This window comes from Parasteatoda tepidariorum, chromosome 11 (genome assembly GCF_982258835.1).
Source record: "Parasteatoda tepidariorum strain Cologne lab strain chromosome 11, Ptep-v5.0, whole genome shotgun sequence".
Taxonomy (NCBI): Eukaryota; Metazoa; Arthropoda; class Arachnida; order Araneae; family Theridiidae; genus Parasteatoda; species Parasteatoda tepidariorum.
In genome coordinates, this window is record NC_141765.1 from 75,472,772 (window position 1) to 75,497,299 (window position 24,528).

The window sequence follows — 24,528 nt, forward strand, 5'->3', positions numbered from 1 at the left end:
TAGTCTAAAAATTAGTAATCTGTAAATGATAACCAGACTTTTTAAATAAATGGAATGGAATAATTGCTCACCATGACAATGTAATAATTAATGAAAATCAGAAACTGAAAACAGGACTGTTGCAAGAGAGAAAGAGTAAAATACTCAGGTCTAGCTCGGGGAACCGGGTGTGATATAGATATTCAGTGATCTCTTTATCTGACTCCAAAGCTGCCATGCAGGCTGCCGGATCTAAGGAAAGGAAATGTCCTAGATTGTCGGGTTTTTCTGGAGAAGTTTCTGAGGACCGAGGGACTACAAGGAACTCCAGGACATTGCGATATTCACGGCAACGAACAAGCAGATATGTTGACCAAGAAGTGCACTCAAGTAATTCAACAGCTAAACACTTTTTGCTCTTTACATTCCACAAAACTTCACATATAAGACAAAATTGGAAAGCCTTGCTCGTGTTTCTTCAAGAAGTTGAAGCTTAGACTAAAATATATTCAGATAAGCCCCATGAAAAGCGAAATTCAGACTCGTGGTCGGCCATGACTGTTTGGCGAACGACTTTCGCCAAATTAGCATTTTCACGAGTCCTAAATTGCCCACTATGTGGAAGAGACGAAATCATGGACATTTGTTGGTATGCACGACTCTGCGTCGGGGCTCCGGAGTGACTCAAGATCTGCTGATGGGACTTTTTCTCTCATTGTGTTCTTTTTTATTCTTGTTCTTTGCTAATCTTATAAGAGTTTGACATTAGCCATTGGAAATAAAAAATAAAAAGATTATGCGATGTTTGTTTAGTTTTACCTCAAGTTTCATTTTTGTGCTAATTATTTTTTATGAGAATTTTCTCCTTTTTTATTACCATCGTATTTACTTCCATTTTAAGTTCCGTATGCTTCTTAGATAGGTTGAAATTGCTTATAGTAACTTTCCTTCGTTTTAACTAGTTTTTCTTTTTTTAATTATTTTCTATGCTTAATTATACAGGGTGTTTTTCGAAGCTCTTTCGATAAAGAAAATAAAAAAGCCAGAATTTTAGCCTAATACTTGAGTTAAAATTTTAAACTGCAGTTACTGCAAAGAGAGAGTTGGAAAGTTTGGATCCTTTAATTTTAACTTCACTCTTCGATTATAGCCCATTATCTCGAGAACTTTTTGAGTGTATTGAAAAATGTTTACATAAAATTACAAAAAATATTTTATACACAAATTTTTAAGCAAAAATAATTTTAAATAGTTATTTGTTATTTTTTATTAGTTTATTAAATAATAGTAAAATGTATTGAACTGTATGTTCTACATATTTTTACATCCTTTTAATTTCAAAATACAAACTTTCAGAGCAATCGATCAATTAGTTTCTGTTTTATCAAATATTAAAAAAATCAGTTTGCTTAAAATTTTATTTATCTCGAATTATTCAACCGATTTCATTCAAATTTTGTATTTTACAATTTAAAATTACCTTCCATAAAATTATATAAAAATTTGTATGTCTTGCTATTTTATTTTATTTTATCCGTCGTTGAACAACTGAACCAATTTTCGGGTTTACGACTACTAATGTTCAATTCCGTAGTCTTGTAATTTTGAACCTATCCAGAAGACAGGGAAACTCCTGGATAAGTACCCCCAGAGGTATTGATTTGTTATGGGAACATGAAGGACTTTGCAACTCAGCAAATTTAGCGTGCATCAGTCGCCATTTACTGCACGGGGATTTCAAAAATCGAGATTCAGAATTTTTCTAACGCATATTATAAATATAAATATAAAAAATATTAAATATTTTATAACTATTTAAAACTATATTTTTTGCATGGCATTACCTTTGGAAAAACGAATTTTTGCAATTGTACGAAAACATTTTCGATTCTATCGAAACATAAAACGTTCTTGAGATATGACGAGGACAAAATGAAAGACGTTTTTATTTATTTATATCTGATATTAATATTGAAAGTGAACATCATTTCACCTTATTATCCTCTTTCAATCATAATCCTTAAAATTATCAAAGCATATGGATAACCACAAGCTAAATTCCCTTTCTATATAATTATAAAATTATTTTGCTATAATCAGCAATATTGACATATACTTCAAATGAATGTACAGTGCGCAAAAAAATAAATGGACCCACTGGAATAAATTTTAATCTTAAGTTCGGATCTTCATGTTCTAGGACTCATTCTTAATGGTTCGAGAGGGTGACATCAAATATACTAATTAATTAGTCCAAACGATATTTTAAGTTAGGAAATTAGATATAAAATTGTTAACCGATTAAACAAACCTTTTTTCGACGGATTCGGATTTCTGACCCCCAAAATATAGTAGTTTCAATCTAGAAATATTGTTTTAATAGTTTTTTCAGTAACGTGCTTGAAATTCAGGATCCTTTAATGTTAACTTTAGTTTTTGCGTATTTCGCTATATCCCAATTTTTTTTAGCGAATTGAAAAAGTTTTGCATACTATTCAAATCAGATCAATCAATCAGACTGATGGAACTAACCGCAATAGTGTTACATGGAGAGGAAAACCTCAGAAACACCTCACGGTTTGCCTGACGGCAAGGGGACTCTGGGCTGGTATTGTGAGCTCGAAGTCGACAGTCGATTTGAGCTTTTGGAAGCCGCACCAGGGGGAGCTTTACCTGATACTCTACTTTTCCCTCCCATTGCTCGATTTTTAGTATTCCAAGCAAATTTTAGTGGATCTTGAGCGCTCTTTTCGGTCGACGCGAAAACCATTGGTATTTTCAGTAGAGTAATGGCGAGCACATGGAATGCATTGATAATTAATTATTTTACACGGCTAAGTCTTCGGAGGCGACCGATATATCGAAACAGAGAAGATGCTTTTAGTCTTCATGACGATGTATTTTCATATTTTTTTCGATTAACGAAAAATCTTGTACGGTATTTATGCGTGAAACTAGGAGAGGACTTGGAAAAAGAAGCAAGGCGAGGAAACGTGATTTCAGTAGAAACGCAAATTAAATTTAATTTATTTTCAATATCATGAGCATATCTTTTTTTTTTTTTTTTTTTTGAAAAAAAAAAAAACTTATTGAATTTAATTTTCTTTGCTATATGCGAATAAATACGTATTTTTGGGATTGTAACAGTATATTTGATGAACTTAATAGGTAAAATTGTAAATGTTAATTTTTTCTGGCTAAAAATTTTGTAGAATTTTTTATTTTCTTATTATTTAATTAGATTATCCAAAGTTAAGTTGTAAATAATAAATATTGATGATTAATAACCAGAAATTGTCTCAATTTTCTTAGAAAATCTTTTACTCCACTGAGAAACAAGTGTGTCATTTTTTAATTACTTTTTATAATCTTAAAAAGACACTGCAGATAGGAATTTAATGTGTTAAATTACGCTTTTTATTTCTTTTTAATTTAAGACCTTGTAATTTTTATTAGTTTTATATATAATAAAAAGTTTGCTGTAATTTCTTTCATTTCTGAAGCAAGGTAGATAAATTTAACTTTGAAGTATTTTCTTTTTTAACCAATATGGAAAAGATATGATTACAAAGTGTTTTTGAACTAAAATTTCAGAAAGAAAGCAAATTAAGTTTTCACAACCTCGCATGTCTATGTGAGACTTTTTTCTGAATTCTTTTCAAAAAATTTCAACTTTTTTAAATTTTAAATAGTTAAATTTCTATTTCTTGTAGGTATTGTTTGCATTATTTCCAGTAAAAAAGATTAATTTTAAAACTAAATTACTTTTAAGTCCTATTCAACTTGTAATGTGGAATATTTGAATAGAGCTACTATTCATAACTGTTTATTACATTCATAGGTTTTATGTGCCTTAAGATTTTTTGCAACTATCCAAAAAAAAAAAAAAAAAGGAGCTTTCATACAATCAACAAAATGAAAAAGTTTTTAGCACTTTTGTTGGATTTTAGGTTCAAATCAAATTTACAGTGGTTCTAATATTACCATAAAAACTGAAAATGGGATATAAACAAATACTTAAGTGAATAATAAAGTATTTTATAACTATGAAACTATACTATAATTCACTATACTAAAAATCTTTGAAAAATCTTTTTTAACTTAAAACTAATATTGCTGAACATGGTAATTGTAATATGTAGTACGTAAATTGCTTGACAAATTAATAACTACATATTTCGAATCTCTCAAAGTGAATTTTTTCTTATAGCTAAAATTTTATAAAAGTTTTGTTAAAGAGAGTTCAAAACATTTTCCATGTAACAAAGAGGTCCATATAATTAACTTTAATGTTTATCTTTTCATCATTTGTTTGGTATTTATCAAATTTCACCCGTATAAGAATAATGAAGCATAAAATAAAAGTTTTACTTGAAAATAGAATTTAAACTGCAAATTATACTTTCTTTTATTATCAACACAAATAAAGTGATATAAATACTACCTTCGTAAATAAAAAAAAGCTTTCACTCACCTCTATTACGAGTATTGTAATAGAGGGAGTAAATCATAATTAAGAAAATTCGTAATTTTCAAAGGGCAAAGTGAAAACCATCTGTTTAGCAACATAAAGTGATATGTAGCAAGAATGCTGTTGATATTTAAAAATTTTAATTTCTTTCTGGATCTTTTCTACTATCCACATAATATTAAACGCAATTAAAAGTTCAGTTCTTTAAAAAAAAAGAGAAAAAAAAAGCATACATGTGATATGCCAATACGATGTACTCTTGTAATACAATTCTGAAAAACAAAATTTGGTTTTTTAATCGCTATTAGAATAAGCAAACCAAAGATCTAATTGCAACTCAATAACACATGCTAATAATAATAGCACATATTAGATTTTTAATTATCAGACTTGTAAATAAAATTTATCTAATAGGTCAATGTTTATTATTATCAAAAATAACAAAAAAAAATATCATTTCGGAGATGTATATAAAATTTATTTAATAAATGTAAATATCAAATATTAGTGCAATAAAATAAAAGTAAAGTTTGCAATATTTAATCTCAAATAGATACTGAACCAAAATGCCTTTTTCAACAGCTTGTCGAGCGTGAATTGCATCAGAATGCTTCCAGCATTTTTATTGACTGATAGCACGGAAGAAGCTTCACCCCCACTCTTCTCATGAAGTAGACCAGTCCACGAGCCTACTCCACTGATATTAGCGTTCAGAATACCGAAATTCAAAACAGTGGACGGTGTGACGTCAGGGGAAGGCGTCACTCGGGAAATTCTACTTCGACTAGTTATTTCTTTGGTATCCGAGCCCTGACCCATGATCCGTCTGCCACTGAGGATATTTTGGGTCAGCATTGTGGTCGGTGCAAGTCGGCCAATACAGCAAGTCGAACAGCCATCTCTGGGAATCGAACCCAGTTCACCTCATTGGAAGATGAACGCTCTATCTTCTGAGCCATCACGGCTCATAATAACCTACTTCAAAAAAAACAAAAAAAAATAGGGAATCTTACAAATTACTGTAGAGAAAAGCACCTACTTCAAAAAAAGGGAATCTTACAAATTACTGTAGAGAAAAGCATTTCAATTGAAGGCTAAAATATGTTTCTAATAAGTCTTTCCGACCGCATTCTAATCTGTCTTGTTTATTACTGTGATTTGTCAGATTTTCTTTTTCCCCAAATATTAACCCCTTATGTGATACTACTTTGTTTTCATTTGGATAAGAATTTCAAAAATACAATTCTTGTATAATTATTATTATTTTCAGCCGTTTTCTTATGAGTGGAAAATTTAGAACAGATAAAAAGGAAGTTTTTTTGTATAGTAGTGACATTTCTTCCAATTTTCAGGTAAATAAACATTTTTTATTCTTTTTTACATGTTTACACTCAAATGTTTTTTGGGAGGAAATTTTGGTCTGCAAGTTTGAGTATGTAACACATTGGAACGCGTGCAGTAAATGGATAATCACATTGTGACAGAAATTAAACAAAAAACGCAATAAAGTTATTTAAGTTAACATAATGTCAAGATTCAATTAAACTATGTACATTTATTTATTGACTCCACGTTCAATGGCAAAATTGATGCGCTTTCTACTTTTAAAATGTTCAAATACCCGATTAATTAAAATAAATATTGAGTTCAATCATCGCATTCATATAATTTTTTTTACAGAGTAAAATTTTTGTGTGCATCTTAACACCAAAAATGGTGGAAACTACATATGCTTATAAATCACAGAGAGACGAATTAACAGAATGGAAGCTGATGGAAATTACACTATATAATATGTAGTTCACTGAAATTAAAATAAAATTAAATTTAACTAATTTTTTTATGCTATTCTCGATCATTTATTATTCAAAGGTCCCGCAGTGGATTGATCGTAAAGACACGGTTCCCAGTAGAACACCGAAGTCAAGCATCACTGGCTGCGGTCAGTTAGCGGGTGGGTGACCACTTGGTTCAGGGAGTGCGGTATTGGTCCTCTTTAAACTGTTCTACCATAAAGTGCTCGACTTCGCGTGCAGGTCGTTGGGCTACCGAAGCGGGGATGCCATCCCCTCTGCAGAGGATTGAATTAGTGAAGTCATGTCTTCGGATCATCCTCAGGCATGCTCCCCAGATCGTCACTAATATCCCATTGTGCAGCTCTAGTGCGACGTAAATGAACTATTACTACTACTACTATTATTCAAAGCTAAACGCTTTTTCTCACTTTAATATCCACATCTTCTCTTTTAATGTATTTTTAGTTCAGTATGTATAAATTAACATTTTGGATTTTTCCCTTTAATTGAACCGTAGGAAGGACTTTTTCCTCAATAACATAGACCAATTAAACAGACCAAAATATTCAGATTTCAATTATTCCCTAAGACTAAACATATTACGGATTTATTTTGCACGACCTTCCCTAATTTTTGTTCCGAGACCACTTCGATTTGTGTTTCACCTGAATATTCTTTCTCTTATTATGATCTTTTAAATCGTGTGCCAGTTTGTCCTACTCACCCGACTGCTCTCTCCACACACACACACACACACATATATATATATATATATATATATATATATATATATATATATATATATATATATATATATATACATTCCGCCGGGAGACCCTAGCTGGTCCTGCACGAACAGAACAGCACCTACAGCATGAACCCGAAAAGCCCACGGGCGAATAGCAATCTAGTCTTTTGTAAAAATCCAAAATTTCATTAAAATACAATAGAACACAAGGTATGAAATTGTAATAAAGTCAATAAAATCTAAGAATACAATAAAATCGTTAAAGTATACATTCGAACATTAAAATGGTTAAACTATAAAATATTAATTAAAATGCAAATGTTATTAAAATATAGTTTGTCTAAAGTAAAAACTGCCATAGCTATACGTGTTGACCTATGGAGGTACATGGTAACGAGGTATAACAATTTAAAGTAGAGGTGTGGGATCATTGCTTAAGACAAGGTTTGGTTCGGGTCAGTCAGAGAATCTTTTTCTTTGGTCAATTGTTTCAGAAGCTACCCAAGTCAAAATTCTTAATGGTCCCATAAAATTTGTCTCGAGTATAATAGTTTTCGATAAAATACATCTATTTACGACGATACAATTATTGCATTGACTACAAAGGCTAACTAAATATTTAATTTATGACGATTCAAAATTGTTGTAATTTGTTTATTGTTACATACAAAGGAGAGGTATGCTTGCGTAAGATACTGAATTAAATATGATTGTTGTGACTAGTCATTAAAGTCCAGCATAATAATATTGTGAAAAATCCAGAAAATGTCTATTTTTTAAACAGTTAATAAAAAATTGGAAAACTGTTACACTTAATTGTAATGATAATTGCAATTAATTACTAAAGTGGAAAATTGTAAAAAGATTCCAAAGTCGTGCAATTTTAATAATCATCTGCTTTGAAATATGTTACGTACGCAATTTTAAACTTATTTTGATAAAAAAAAAAAAAAAAATACGCATCAAGAGGGTTAGCATACTTTTTACAGAAATTGTGAATACAAATTTTTCTTATATTTCGGCATAAGAGAATAAGAATGACCAAGGAACTTTCTGAATAATTTCTTTGCTTCCAGAATCGAAACATATTATTGCTTTATAGCTAAAACAATTAAATTATTCTTATTTATTTAAGTTTGTTGAGAGCGGTATCAAGTATAAGGATAAGCCACGTTTATTGCATTAAATAATATAGCTTGAATAATTTGTTTCAATCAAATTATTTAATTTTTTTAAGCAAATAAGGGTGTAAAATACACCTAAAGTATATTCTAAAATATATCTAGAATAAATTTTGAAATCGATAAATATAAAATACGCTTTCAAACAATTTTAAGTCTAACGGAAACGTTAACTTGACTTAATTGACTAACTTGAAGGATATAACAAGTCTCCGGAGAAATCTTGCATTTTTTTAAATTTTTTAAATTTGCAAATAAATATGAATGGTGTTTTCTACGCTAGGGAGCTCTGCAAGCTCTTAAATGCCTATGGATGGTGTTTTCTACACTAGGGAACGCTGCAAGCTCGGTACCGCCTAAATTTCCGGGTTATTGTTTCTGTTGTATTTTAAAGCCATTTGGCATCGTTGTGTTTTGAGATTCTTGCAGACAATGTATTTGATTACTTATTACTTGTGTTTACAATGCTTACAATACTGGTGTTTACAATGCTAAAAGTGTTAACACTAACGTAAGATGGTGCGCAGCTTGCAACAAGAACAAACAGTAATAAACTTATGGAAAGAGGCCATATCAAGACTGCCAAAAAAGCGAGTTATTCAAAATCTAGCAACCATGTCACCTTTTTTAACAATATATCTCTAAAAAACTAAAACAAATTTTCACTTCAAACTCGCCAGAATAACATATTAACATTAATATCTTATGAAATATGACACATTTGAGCTCAGAAATTATCTAATTTATTTCTTTTATTGAAAACAAAATTATCTGTTTGAAAACATCGCCTATCAGAATAACCTGTAGTAAGCAGCTGCAAACTTTTTAACCGGAACTAGAGTAGGTGCCGAGCTCGAGATTGTTTACATTTCTATTGAAAACACCATCCATATTTCTGGGTTACTGTTTTTGGTGTGTTTTGAAGCCATTTGGCTCACAACGTGATCATTGTATTTCGAGATTCTCTTGAATAGTATTTCTTGTATACGTGTATTTGTTACTTGATTTATTATTTGTGTTTAAAAGAAGAATCAATATGAAAATCATCATTTCAGGACGTAAGAATTGTTATTTGAAAAAAGAATCCTAATAAAGCACCTTCGGATCATCCTCATCAATATACCAAAATTTAATCCTGAATAATAATTTGTAAAAGGCATTTAATCTCGCCACTCAAGCTATATGCTAGCACTAACGTATGATGGTGCACGACTTGCACCAAGAACAAACAGCATTAAACAAGTAAAAATAGGTCTAATCAGAACTGCCTGAAAAGAGAGTTCTTTCAAAATCTAGCAAACATTTCACCTATTTTTAACAACAAATCTCCAAATAACTTAAACGAATTGTCACTTCAAACTCACCAGAACTACTTAATATCAGTAATATCTTATGAAATACTGCAGATTTGAGCCCAGGAATTATATAGTTTATTACTTTTATTATAGATACAAAATTATCTGTTTGAAAATATCGCCTCACAAAATAAGCTGTAGTAAGCAGCTGTACACTTTCTAACCGGAAGTAGAACAGGTCAAGACCTCGAGATTGTTGTTTACATTTATACTAAGCGCATCTTTGATAAACTTTTTGGCACCTTGGCGTTTGTAGCTACAAAAAAGAAACCTGAACTTGATTGTAACTATTCAAGATTAATTATTGATGGCTACGAGTTCAGTACTTGCATGAAAATGTAATTTCCTAATTTTACACGTTATTACGTACATACATGTTATTTTCAATCTGAAAACATCTTACCTTTCACCATCTGACTATATTCCAAAATGACCTCTCTTTATGTGTTTAAAATGCTTGTTATTAAGTGTAAGTGTTAAAAAGGGGGTTGAAAATTAATAATAAAGCAAAGGAAAATAAGAACACTATCGATATCTTACAAATTACAGATGAAAAAGAGGACCGAAAACATGAATTTAATCGTAAAAATATTTTAAAGGTTACCGTCACCTCTATTTTGAAGGTCAAAAATCCAAATCTTTCGAAAGTACGTTTTTTTGTCGTATTTCGTAACTTAAAATATCGTCTGCGCTGCTCTAATTGATTAGCATATCTGAGGTCAGACCTTGGAATCATTAAGATTGAGTCCGGCTTTATGATAATCCGGCCATTGGATCAAAAGGTGTTCAGGATGCTCCGTTTTATTTTGCGCACTGTTATTAAATAAACATTAAAAACGTATTTCCATATATATCTAAGTCTGGCTGAGCAAAGGTAGGCAATAATTCAGTTTATTTGTTTAGCAGTCGTGTAGTGGACTGATCATAAGATACGGCAATCATATTGGGATTGGCAATTTTTCGAAGCATTGGATATTGTGTTTTCCTGATATTTGTACGATATTTTCCGATGTATCGCTGACGTTGATGTCTACACGGCGATGTTGAGCATTGCTCCCGATAGTATATAGATGTCTGCAAGCTCACGCCTAGAGCATTTCCTCCGCAGGGACGTAGGTAAGGGGGGTGTTCAACCCCCCCCCCCCATTGTACAAAGCAATTTTTCTTTTTTTTAATACTATAGATAATTTTTCCTTAATTTTAGAAAATTTTTATATATTTTATTTACTGAAGAAGAAAAAATGGAGAATTCCCATGAAATTTTATTTTGAGGTTTTTATTAGTCTCTAACAGAAATAAAATAATCATTGCTGCCTCCTTGCTACCCATTCATCAAGAGAGCAAGAAACGCTTCTCTTCAGTGATCAAATTAGCTAGCATCCTTTTCCTCATTGATTTACCACCCACAAAGCTTCTCCCCTCCAGTACAATGAGTAACAAAAATTTTCTATTTTTTTTCAGAAAATATTTATGTTTTTACGAAAAATTTTCTCTTTTAAGAAAATATTTTTACTTTTTGTTAAAAATTTGCCAGTTCTATAAAAATATTTCAAACTTTTTAACAAAATTTTCTATCTTTTAAGAAAATATATATGCTTTTACAAAAAAAATTTCTCTTTTAAGAAAATATTTCAAACTTTTTAAGAAAATGTTCTATTTTATCAGAAAATATTCATGTTTTTACAAAACATTTTGTCTTTTAAGAAAATATTTTTACTTTTTGTTAAAAATTTTCTATCATTTGAAAAAATATTTATGTTTTTACAAAAAATTTTCTCTTTCAAGAAAATATTTTTGCATTTTGTTAAAAATTTGCTAGTTTTGTAAAAATATTTCAAACTTTGTAACAAAATTTTCCAGTTTTTCGGAAAATATTTTTATTATTGAGGGAAACTTACTAATATTTCAGAAAATATTTTTATTTTTACGGATGGTTACGGCGGATGTTTATTGGAATACGTTATTCAGCAAGAGACATGCGAAAACCTGCGGTCCCGCATTAAATAGTACAGAGATTGGTGTTATTAGGTTACAGTCGTATATGCCATTGTAACTCTACGCACTATGGAAAATCATTTAATGCTTCCTAATATGGAAGTGAAAGAGGGACAAGATTCTAAAAATATCTCCTCCTTTCAAATATAAATCTAATTATTATTCAATGGTATGTTTTCAGCATTGAATTCCCAAAATAGAATAGCTGAAAGAGTTTTAATTCTTTTATTAATACAAAAGTATTTATTATTTTTGTATTATATATATATATATATATATATATATATATATATATATATATATATAATACAAAAATAATAAATACTTTTGTATTAATAAAAGAATTAAAACTCTTTCGGTATATATTATATATATATATATGTATATATATATATATATATATATATATATATATATATATATATATATATATATATATATATATATATATATATATATATATATATATATATATATATATATATATATATATATATATATATATATATATATATAATTTGTATTTCGATAGAGCGGCCGCGGGCGTTGCAACATTTAAAAAATTACTTATCGCACTAAATTAAATCTAAATATCAGAGAAACAATTAATTCTTTTAAATTTGTTGACTTTAAAAAAAAGTTTTCGTTACTTAATAATCAGTATAATACATTACGTGTTTAAATATTTTATATGCTTATATGCACTCACACATATTGCATATATATTATAGTTAAGCAGGGTTGAAATATATATATATATATATATATATATATATATATATATATATATATATATATATATATATATATATATATATATATATATATATATATATATATATATATATATATATATATATATATATATATATATATATATATATATATATATCTTAAATTTTATTTTTAAGAGAAATAGATGGTACCCCTTACATTTTTAATAATATTAAAACTTTTTGCTAAACAAAGATTTTTTTCATTAGTTTGTGTTGACGTAAATCATAATTAAGGAGTTGGATACTTCAAGTCAAAGCACAAAATATCTTTAAGCTCTTGGAATTAAAGCATTATTTTTAAGGTAGTTTATTCTTTTATTTAGCTTGATTTCTTTTTTCTTATTCAGTGTCAGACTTAGTTTAGTACAGCGTAATTATTGTTAATTTTATTTGCTTTCACGAGATTATTTGCTTCACACGAGATTATGGTTAACAAATAAAAATTTTGAGATCATTTATGAAAAATTGAATGCGATTTCAATGATAAATTTTTCCTATCTGTTTCGTGATTCGTTTTTAAGTGATCTGAACTTTAATAAAATTTTCATAAAGAATTTTAATAAAGTTAAACATAAAAACAATTAAATTTCAATTTTTTTTATTTTTTAACCATAATCTTGAGTAAACAGTGTAAGCAAATAAAATTAACAATAATTACGCAGCAATAAACTAACTCTGACCCTAAATAAAAAAAGAAATCAAGTTAAATAAAGAGTAAACTACCTTAAAAATAATACTTTAATTCCAAGAGTTTGAAGATATTTTATGCCTTGAATTGAAGTACCCAACGCCTTAATCATGATTTATCGTCAACTCAAACTGATGAAAAAAATCTTTGTTTAGCAAAATGTTTTATGATTATTAAAAATGTAAGGGGTAACATCTATTTCTCTTTAAAAATAAAACTTAAGTAGAAATTGCTTTAAAAAATATCATCAAGTCATTATTGTCGTACATGATACAAACATTTAAGATCGGAATGGTAAGAATATTAATTGTATTCCATTCTATGGTGAAGCTTAGACAGGAGTTGATATATATATATATATATATATATATATATATATATATATATATATATATATATATATATATATATATATATATATATATATATATATATATATATATATATATATATATATATATATATATATATATATATATATATATATATATATATATATATATATATATATATATATATATATATATATATATATATTTCAGCCGTGCTTAACTATAATATATGTATAATATGTGTGTGCGTATAAAACATTTAAACACATAATGCATTATACTGATTAAGTAACGAAAACTTTTTTTTAAAGTCAGCACATTTAAAAAAATTGTTTCTTTCATATTTAAATAATTAAATTTTGTGTGATAAGTAATTCTATAAATGTTGAAATGCCCGCAGCCACTCTATCGAAATCCAAATGTGATCGTCCGTGAATTTACGAAACACGGATTTTTTCATTCAATATTTATTTACGAAATATTTTGAGGCTTTGTATCTAATTTTTTTTTTCATTGTGCTGTATATCTTTTGCATTTATTAATAATTTTTTGTTACATTATTAAAGTTTTACACCTTCTATTTAATAATGTAGTTTAACAGGATGTTATTGAAATAAACAAAAAGAAAAATTTGCGAGAAGATATATTCATTTACCGACTTTTGCGAACGTACTATATATCTACGAGTAATTTTCGTTAAATGCGGACAATTTAATGTAACTGCCATTGAAATCTGATATCATAGAATAAAATGACAATTTTTTTTAAAGTTTATTTAACACCATTATTATTAGCTTTTTGGAATGATTTTAGGCATTGTCATTTTCCTGCATTCTCTTAATAATTAATATGAACTATATTATTCAATCTGAGCTGTTTAATGAAGTCTTGTGATTAATAACACAAAGAACAACTAAAAATGAAATGGAACATGGAAGTAAAAGCTATAAAATTATAAATTGTAATTTTTCTGGCACTTGAATGCCAAGGAATAATTGCAAACTACTAAATGCTTGTTAACTATTGTACATATAAGAATATAATAATATGGTATAAGAGTTATAAGAGACTATAAGGTATAAGAGTTACTTTAATAAACGAGTATTTTTTTTAAAAAAATATATATAGTATTTCCAATCCAAAAGGTTAAAAAAAAAAAAATTCCTACGTGTCATATTTTCTGAAAATTACCCATATATTCTACTTAATAAAGAATTAATTTTTTTATATATTATTTTGGCTGCTTAAACGCATTATAATTTGCAGTGAACAGATGAATTTTTATTGATATTTTATGCGTGAATTTTTGACAATAACAGTGGTTTTGTTTTAATGTTCTTTTTATTGGAATTTCGCTTATCTCCCAATCAATGGGAAGCACTCAACGACGTTTATGGCTTGTCTTTATTTTGATCTTCATTTAGATCACTGGTTGTGATTTTTAGCTTTTAAATGAAGCTTTTACAGTGAAAACTTCTGTATTAGATTATTTTATCTAAACCAAAAAGAGTTTACTTGTATGTATGTAACTGGTTTAATTAAATTACATCTAGATAATAAATTCTTCAATCACAAAACACTCCCATGAAAAAACTATACCTACATGCTTGTTCCTCCGTAAGTGTGCAATGATAGTTCTGGCGATGATCGTTATCTTTCCGCGTCTTTTTTACATTGTGGCTCATTGTTTTGCTGACATGATGAATCGCAATGTGATTGAGAATTGAAGTGTTGTTGAATTTCTTAGTTATGGAAAGGTTTTCTTTTAATTGTCTGTGCGCAAATCCTGTTGATTTTTTTTTACCATCAATCTAGCCGTTTAATGTTTTTTAACCGCTATTTTGCAGTGACATCCACGTCTTTAAATATTGAAAAATAGTTATAAAAAATTCAATGTAAATTTTTTTGAAAAAAATGCTACTTACTAATTTCGAATTTACGGAATACTTAATGTAAAACATTAATGTATCGAAACATCACGAGATGGATCACAATGGATCGAAATATCGCATTGTTAACGTGACGACACATCACGATGCCAAAATCTTAACGCCCTGTAGATATCAAGCATTACTGACATCGTTCAGTGAACAGGTGGATGACCACTTTGATCAGCCTGTGACATTGGTTACGGAAGTCCCTTACGAAAATTTGAGGTATATTTAAGGTTGATTTGAGGTATTTTTTAGGTTGCTGAGGAAACAGCAATAAAAAATTATACCTCGTAAATCTTGTAATTAAGGTGTACGAGGTTGTTTTATTTATATTTCAGCTTATTTTGAGGTTGTTTAAAATCAACCAGACTGATGAGGTGATTTCCAAAGTATACCAGGCTGATTTTCTGACACTTGTAACAAAAGAAGTATTTTTGAGGTACAAAATTTTTTACCTTATTTCAACTAAAGAGAGTGAGGTATTTATTGAGGTATATGAAGTCATTTTATTTATACCTAAGCTCATTTTGAGGTTGTTTTAAATTCGCTTCAAATCAACCAGACTGATGAGGTAGTTTTTAAGGTATACCAGGTTGTTTTCTTTACGCGTGTAGCAAAAGAGGTATTTATAAGGTATAAAAAAATTTACCTTATTTCAACTAACGAGAGGGAGGTATTTACGAGGTATAAAAAAATATACCTTTTTTCATCTAAAGAGAGTGAGGTATTTATTTAGGTGCATGAAGTCATTTTATTTATACCTAAGGTTGTTTAAAGTACACTTCATATCAACTAGCTCACTTCCCAGAGATCCATGCTAGCCGGCAAATGGCGTGTGTGTTTACAATCTAAAGTTTCTTCAAAATTCGGTAAGTGTGCTTGACATTTATTAATTCAGCTTTATCACTTTTAATCAAATATGCTTCAATTTTCAAGCTTAAATTTCATTATTTTTGTTTCAAAGACGCGTCCTGATCTTACATTATTTAGGTCGGAGGATATTCTTTGAGGCTATTGTTGTAGGCTTAGCAATAAAACAGAACAATCGAAATAATTCTCGTCGCTGTTTAGGTTAACGTTACTGGTGAATCGTTACAGCAGGTTACGCACAGTATATTTTATTGTTTGTAATTTATTCAAATATAACTATTCTTTTTGTTTTGCTTAAATGTATATGTTTTGACGTAGCGGTATGCAAGCTGATTGAGTAAAAGGTTAATAATTTCTCTTATAAATAAATCACTGAAAAGAAAATTGAAAGATTTTTAAAATAGCAATTTTGCTTTGAAATTCTACTATAGCTGTATGCTTATCGTAACGTTTGCTTGGATATCTGTTTTACAAAGTTTATATTGTTGTTTATTAGTGAAAATATGTATAATAACACTGCATTTTAAATCTGATTAACATACAATTTCTTTTTGTAATATATGTATATTTATATATATATATATATATATATATATATATATATATATATATATATATATATATATATATATATATATATATATATATATATATATATATATATATATATATATATATTATAAATAAATAAATACAAGAAAACACGAAGGATCTAATTATTCATCTCTCTTAGCTAACTTATTTTTGCATTATTATGAAAAAAATTATACTCTTAGTATTAAATTTGTTTTTAGATATATTGATGACTTAATTATCTTTAATCTCCAAGATTTTACTATTTCATTGAGTGATATATACCCTGAGGAATTAATCTTACTTCGTAATCATGATGATAATATTAATTTCAATTTCTTGGATTTGGGTATTATGAAAGTTGAAAATATCTGCTTTGTTGATTTATACCATAAAAGAAATTATTTTAATTTTAATATTAATAAACTAGTTACTCGGAATTCTAATGTTTCTAGGAGCATCTATTTAAATACCACTTTTAATGAAATGAACAGAATTAAAAGAATATGTAGTAATACTTATTTATCCAAAAAACAAATGGATAAACTCTTTCAAAATTTGATAAAAAACAATGGATACCCAACTGAAGTAATAAAATTTTATATAAAATCATTGAATTAATCATATATTTTTGTGGATATATTTACTAAATATTTTTTTTGTTAAACATTTTTTTTTTGTTAATTTTTATAATTTTCCCAAGTGCAAATCCATTTCAGGTAAATCCGTGGTTAGAATTATTTACTAAAAATTCCTTTACTAAATAATTTCCTTTGTTAATCTATACAGTTTTTCCATGTGCAAATCCATTTCAAACAAATCCGTGAGTAAAATTGTTTGCTAAAAATTTCTTTATTAATTTATACAATTTTTCCATGTGCAAATCCATTTCGGGCAAATCCGTGGCTAAAATTATCTACTAAATTTTTTTTCTTTGTTAATTTTTCCATGTGTAAATCCATTTCGAGCAAATCCCTGTTAAAATTATCTATTAAAATTTTTTTCTTTGATAATTTAAATAATTTTTCTGTGTGCTAATCCGTATCGTGCAAATCCGCGGCTAAAATTATTTGCAAAATAGGCAACTTATGTTTCTCTTTTCTATTTTATATTTTTTCTTAAATAAACATCTATCTTCTAAAACTATTTACGATCAATTTCTAAAATTATCCAGTATAATATATCCTTGTGCACATCCATTTCGGGCCCATCCTTGGTAACTAACAAATCAAATCTCAGAATAACAAATCACTTCAGCAGTGCAGTAAGAACGACACTTTAAAACCCTATTGTTACACTCAATTTGTGCTTTTGTTTTCATCTTTTGGTTTTCATATTTTGTAATCTGGCAATCTTTATGCAAAAACATTTTTAAATCATTCTTGAAAAACTTTTCGTCCATGTAAGTTGATCTGATTTTGCTACTCGCTTCATAGCCCCTTTTTAATGTTTTTTCTTTTTATTTTACTTACTGTTTTTACATGTTATTTTTACTTTTTGTGATCTATTTCATTTATTGTTATTTTTATAGAAAAAAAATTTTTAGTGCTCCTCACACTATTGTATTAATATATTTTGCTTTGGCTTTATTGATACAATATCAGAAAGCACTCTGCTTTGCGGATATAATCGTGTGGGCTGAAGAAAAGATTATATATATATATATATTTTTCTTTTCCGATTTTTTAAATAAAATTTAATCCTTTTTTACTTAAATATAAATTGTTGTTTGTTATTTTTTTTTACTTATTATTTCCCCCCTCCTTTTTTTTTTCATATGTCTATAATTTTTCTTTGTTTTATTCTTCATTTTGAACTTTTATATATATATATATATATATATATATATATATATATATATATATATATATATATATATATATATATATATATATATATATATATATATATATATATATATATATATATATATATATATATATATATATATATGTCACGGCGAAAGACCGAAATCGGTGGTTGTTGACTTTCACCGGTGAATGTCGACAAGCACTAAATACGTCGGTGAAAGATCGAACATTTTATTACAATCTTGTACATTCGGACCCTCACTGGTGTAGGTCGACAAACACCAAATACGTCGGTGAAAGATCGAACATTTCATTACATTCTTGTACATTCGGACCCTCACCGGTGTAGGTCGACAATCACAGATATGCTTTGGTGAATGTCCGAAATATTTATTACATTCGATTTGATATGAATTTATTCCCGGATATAATTACATTTATTCGATATTTTAACCCTACACTGATGTTTTTTTAAGGTTAAGTGCCTATGCCCGGTATACATTTGCCCGGTATAACCTACACTAATGTTTTTTTTAAGGTTAAGTACCACTGTCCGGTATACATTTGCCCGGTATACCCTACACTGATGTTTTTTTAAGGGCAAGTGCCATTGCCTGGTATATATTTGCCCGATACTCCAAACACTGATGTTTCTTCTAATCTATCGTCAGTAAGTATTAAAATATAGAATAAACATAAATATATCAAATAAATAAAATAATATTAACGAATAAATTTATATAAAATTGGATATAACAAATATTTCGGACATTCACCAAAGCGACTATGTGATTATTGACATTCACCTTTGAGAGTCAGAAATAAGGGTATTTAGCAAATATTTCGGGCATACACCAGGCGACTACGTGAATGTCAACATTCTCCAGATTTCGGTGTTTCACCATAACATATATATACAATATATATATATATATATATATATATATATATATATATATATATATATATATATATATATATATATATATATATATATATATATATATATATATATATATATATATATATATATATATATATATATATATATATATATATAATAAGACTTTCTCATTATTTTGCTTTCTTCCATAAACTGAATTTGATATCTTTTCTTATTTGACCATAATTTCCTTTTTGCATGTACTCAAAATAATTCTTTATTTGCTTGTACCGAGGAGCAAACTTTTATGATTTCATTTCAAAGATTCTCGGTTTTTGTGAATTTCCATAATCTGTGTAACTCTTTCATCGCGACGGGCGAGATTACTCGTCTTCCAGAACTATTCGTTATGCTCTATTGTTGTATTAGTGAATATGGTTATTGGTTACATCTGATTATTATTTTTTAAAAGTAAAACAAAAATGTTTTAAGGGAATTTGAGTTTTGTTCCAATTTTAGTGACGCGGGTGGGACAGAGGCATGTCATTGCAGCGGTTAAATTTTTAAAATAAATTATATTCCCCTTAGCTACGAAGTGTTAGAAATTTTTGTGGTTTGCAACTAATTTACAATTACTTTTTTCTGTTCTTTAAACAACTCTAAGAACAATAATTAAAAAAATTATTTGATAGGAAGATGAAAAATTAATTTTAAAAAAAATAAGGAAATTTAATCTGACTCCCGTCTTACAAATTATTTTGATTCTCAAACTACTTTTCATATAAAAAAGCAAAATAATATTAACTCGAATCTCAAATGCTATCATTAATAATTTGTAGCCGTTGAAAGCAATTAGAGCTAGTTAAAGTTTTTTTAATTTACTACCTTTCTCTAAGTGTTACTTTTTTTGCTTGATTGTAAATTCCCACATAATTTTATTAATATAACTGTACAGAATTCTGCAGTATATACACCTGAAAATTGTTCTATATTTAATTTAATAAATTATTTCTATATTGTACTTGGGCTTACTGATAACTAGTTTGGAAAGTTGGCATCTCTGCTTGCGTTCTGAAAAATAATTTTATTCTGTTATGATTATTTTTTAGCTGATTTGGATGTTCAGGAATACCTGAAAAAATTGATTAGGGTTGTGATGACTGAAGATGACTCTCAACAAGAGAAGAAAAATGATAAGGCTTGTATATTTTTTCGGATATTTAATGTTCTGTTATCTAAGTGTGATTTCATTCAAAAAGTGAAGGTGAAAAATAAGAATGGCAAAACTTGTGAGCTCTTAACTAAACTATGAGTTACTTTAAAGCAAATAATTTTTTTTTGTTGCTTGATTAAATGAAAAAAAAAACTGACTACTGTGGAAAGAGTAAACTAACAGAGAAGAAAATGTAATAAAAATTTTGTATTCAGGAGACAAAAACAAAACAAAGTGATTCTCATGTTTAAATGCTTTAATATTACATTCAGTCATTACTCGATTCATAACTACAGTTCTTTGTATAGTCCTTTATTAATTTTAAAATAAACTTACTTTATAACTCATCACAATTTGTTAGATTTTTTGAGGGGAACAAAATAAGAACCACTTTTTATTTATTCTAAATAAAGTAACTTTTAAAAAGTATTTTTTTAAATTTATGTATATACAATTTCTATTGAAAGTTATGAGTCGAAAAAATTTTTGCTTTTGATTATAGGTAATTTTGGTGGATGAGAGAGAGATTATAGTCTCTAAAGTGGACAAAATAAATATCATTCTTCATGGAAGGAAGAAACTGATCACGATGGTCTCTTACTTTCTAAAATCCTTTTTCAATGTAGAGCAACTTGCTGCCATGTCGTGTATGGGCACTAGAGACTCAAATCCTCTACCTATGCAGCTTCGGGATTGCCTGACTAGTAATCATGAATGCATTTTTAAAAAAATTTCTTCCTTTGTTTATTTCTATAAAATTTATTCCTTAATTGCCTTACTTTTTGTTAGAAATAAATTAACTTATTTCTCTTCCTATATAATTGCACTTAGCCTTAAAAATAATATTAAAGGAAGTCACTCTGAAAAAGTTGAAATGTAATTAAAATAAGAAAAGGAATTTTACCAAATTCAATGATTTTTTTTTTTTTAATTTTTAGATTTAAGATTTAAAATATATTGACAAATATATGTAATCTTTTCCCTATTTCGGATTTTTAGTGAAGTTATTTATTTGCTGTGTCTTAGCTTGGTTTAGTTGAGTATCTTAAAAGTATTTGTATGTGTATCACCTATTAAATAATATCTGAAGTAAGTTAGCAAAAAGGGAACTATAGGTGAAGGAAAACTGGCATCAACTTAAAAAATTCTCGTTCAAAATTCAAACTTTTTTGTCCGTTTAGTTCACTAAGTCAAAATAATATTATTCTAGATCAACATGATGCAGTTTAATATTTAGGAATGATTTTCAATTTATTTTTAATAAGACTCGTGAAAAGACTAAAAGAAAATGAAGACTTTTCGCATAAATAGTGCGTTCTAATAAAATAGTTTATATCTTTAATCCACAAACATCATTGAATAAAACAAATTTACTGAGACAGCTATTCTAAAAAATAATTTTATTATTTCAATTAAATATTAAAATCATTTTGTTGGACCTGTAATTAATCTGCTTATATTGTAGTTAAAATGTTTAAAAGTATTATTGACTCTCGACTTTTGTTGTCAACATTAGTCACTTATCAAAGTTATATAAATATATATTTCAATTTTCTCCAATTTCTTAAAAAAAATCTCATCTGAAAATATCCAAATGCAACTTTTATATAACTTGATTTTACTCAACTTGAACAGCATACAACTTTTACAGAGCTGCTCCGTAAATGGCATCCAGAATTTCAAGGTTTAAATCAGGCTGTCAATAATACGTGCTCTGCAGCTAGGAGGAAGTGGTGACAAGTAACAGGAGGGCCATCCCCTGGGAGTAACTCTAAATCTACACCAAAAAGAAAAAATACAAGTTAATTATTCTCCTTTGATTCAATGAAAGAAATCTTTTCACCTAAAAAATTACTGATAATACTAGTTTGCGTGATCTTTGATGTTTGAAAACCTTATTTTATAGCATTATTTTAAATCATTCTCTCATGCAAGTAAACATGAACTTAATGTTGGTTTTATTTCGATTAGGCATGAAAAACACAAAAAATTGATGTCCTACATTCTTTTATTAAAAGATGATTGATTTTTGATCACATTAAATAAAAGGTTGAAAATGACTTTTTGTTTTTAAAAACCTTACGTGATAGACAATTATTTTCGGAATCAGCATTGAAAATTGGTTTTATTACAATTTCTTTTGCAAAATTGGACTAAAAGTTTAAACAAGCAGGCTAGTGTAATTGAATATATTCATTATTTATTGAGAAAAAAATTTAAGTATCAATATAACAATCCATAATGAAAAATAGTCGGTTGAATTATTGGAAAATTAAGAATTTCAATAAGCGTGTTATTTCTACAGCAGTTTTTATATGCATCTTAGAGAAAAATTATATTTTTTAGGTGATAAGTTTAAACAGTCAAAAAAAAAAAAATTTAAATATACTGACAGGAGAGTTTTGCAGGTCATTATTATTTTTATTCATCTGCTGTTACTAAAACCATTTATTTAATCAAAATTGAATAGAAATAATAATAAAATGTGATTTATGCAACGAAATAAGCTCTAAAATATTATTATAATCTTTTAAAATTTGTCATTATCAATGTAAATATGACTCTCGTTAATTCAAATTTTTTATTTATAGGTTCCAATGCTCCAAATAACGTGACCACAGCATTTCAATTTGCAGAAGAAGCAGAGTAATTGTCTTTGAACGAAAAATTAATTATTTTGTTAATAAAAGTTTTTATATGTAAGCTGGTTAAATTATTTAAATTTGCTGTTATTTCGCTTTTGAAAAAAATTAGCACCTTTAACATCTATCCTATATAAATGAGATCCCACATTTTTTTGTAACAAATGTATCCTCTTTTCACGATAATTTAATTGAACTTATTGAAATTACAGAAACACTACATATTTGAAATGTTCTTTTAAGGTTTACGAGTCAGCATACTTAATATTATTCAACTCTACATGTTAATTCAAGATTAATAAATTTTATGGACTATTTAATTACAAATTAGCACAAGGTTCACAAATTGTAACTTGAAGGCGTTAAGTAAAAATTCCTATTCTGAATTGTGTGAAAAAGAATAAATTCTAATGGGTTTGTATCTCAAAATTAAAGGAAGATAGATTCTTTGTATTACATTTTACTTTTCGTCACACAATACATGGAAATCAGTCGAAAATTCTTTCGAAAGAAAGACTCTACTGTATTCCGCCTATGTGCTTAGAAAATAGTTTCTTAGCATTAGAATTAGCAGCGAAAATCAAGACAGACCGTAGAAAGTTACCTAATGTGTAACATTAAAAACTCCAAAGTGATAAATAACTCTACATGTGAAAAGATATATATTTTAGGTTAAAAATTAGCAATCTAAGGTGAAACATTTTAATTATATTTAATTACCTGCATTAGCATAAAAAAATATAACCTGAAGTGAAAAATGGCATATTTTAGTTTGATTAAAAAAAATTTCCTTTACAAGAATAAAAACCTATACTTGAGGTTGAAAATAGTACACCTCACGTTAGTAAAAAATCACCTTTCCAACTATCAAAAATTACACCTGGGGTAGATTTAAAGTAATTTGAAGTGTAAAATGACACACCATAGGTTGAAAAACATATACCTCTTCAAGCATAAAATTAGATACCTGAAGTTGAAAATAATTACCTGAGGCAGAAAAAATTACACCTGAGGTAGATTTATAATAAGCTGAAGTGTAAAATGACACACCATAGGTTGAAAAATATATACCTCTACAAGCATAAAATTAGATACCTGAGGTTGAAAAATAATTACCTGAGGTAGAACAAAATACACCTGAAGTTGATTTATAATAACCTGAAGTGTAAAATGACACATCTTAGGTTGTTGAGAAAATACTACCACAAGTGTAAAAAAATATACTTCAGGCTGATAAGTAATAACCTAAGGTTGAAAATGAAACACTTTAAAGTAGTAAAT

The 24,528-nt window shown here is 27.8% G+C and overlaps 1 protein-coding gene across 2 annotated transcripts in view; it reads left to right on the forward strand.

The window, feature by feature from the left end:
• LOC107452999 (uncharacterized) overlaps positions 1-24,528 on the forward strand; it is a 108,494-nt gene that overhangs the window by 64,878 nt on the left and 19,088 nt on the right. For both annotated transcript variants that reach the window (XM_016069652.4, XM_016069653.5), the window contains exon 6: positions 5,721-5,802. In XM_016069652.4, coding sequence (XP_015925138.2) covers positions 5,721-5,802 — 82 coding nt within the window. The remainder of the gene's footprint in view (positions 1-5,720; positions 5,803-24,528) is intronic.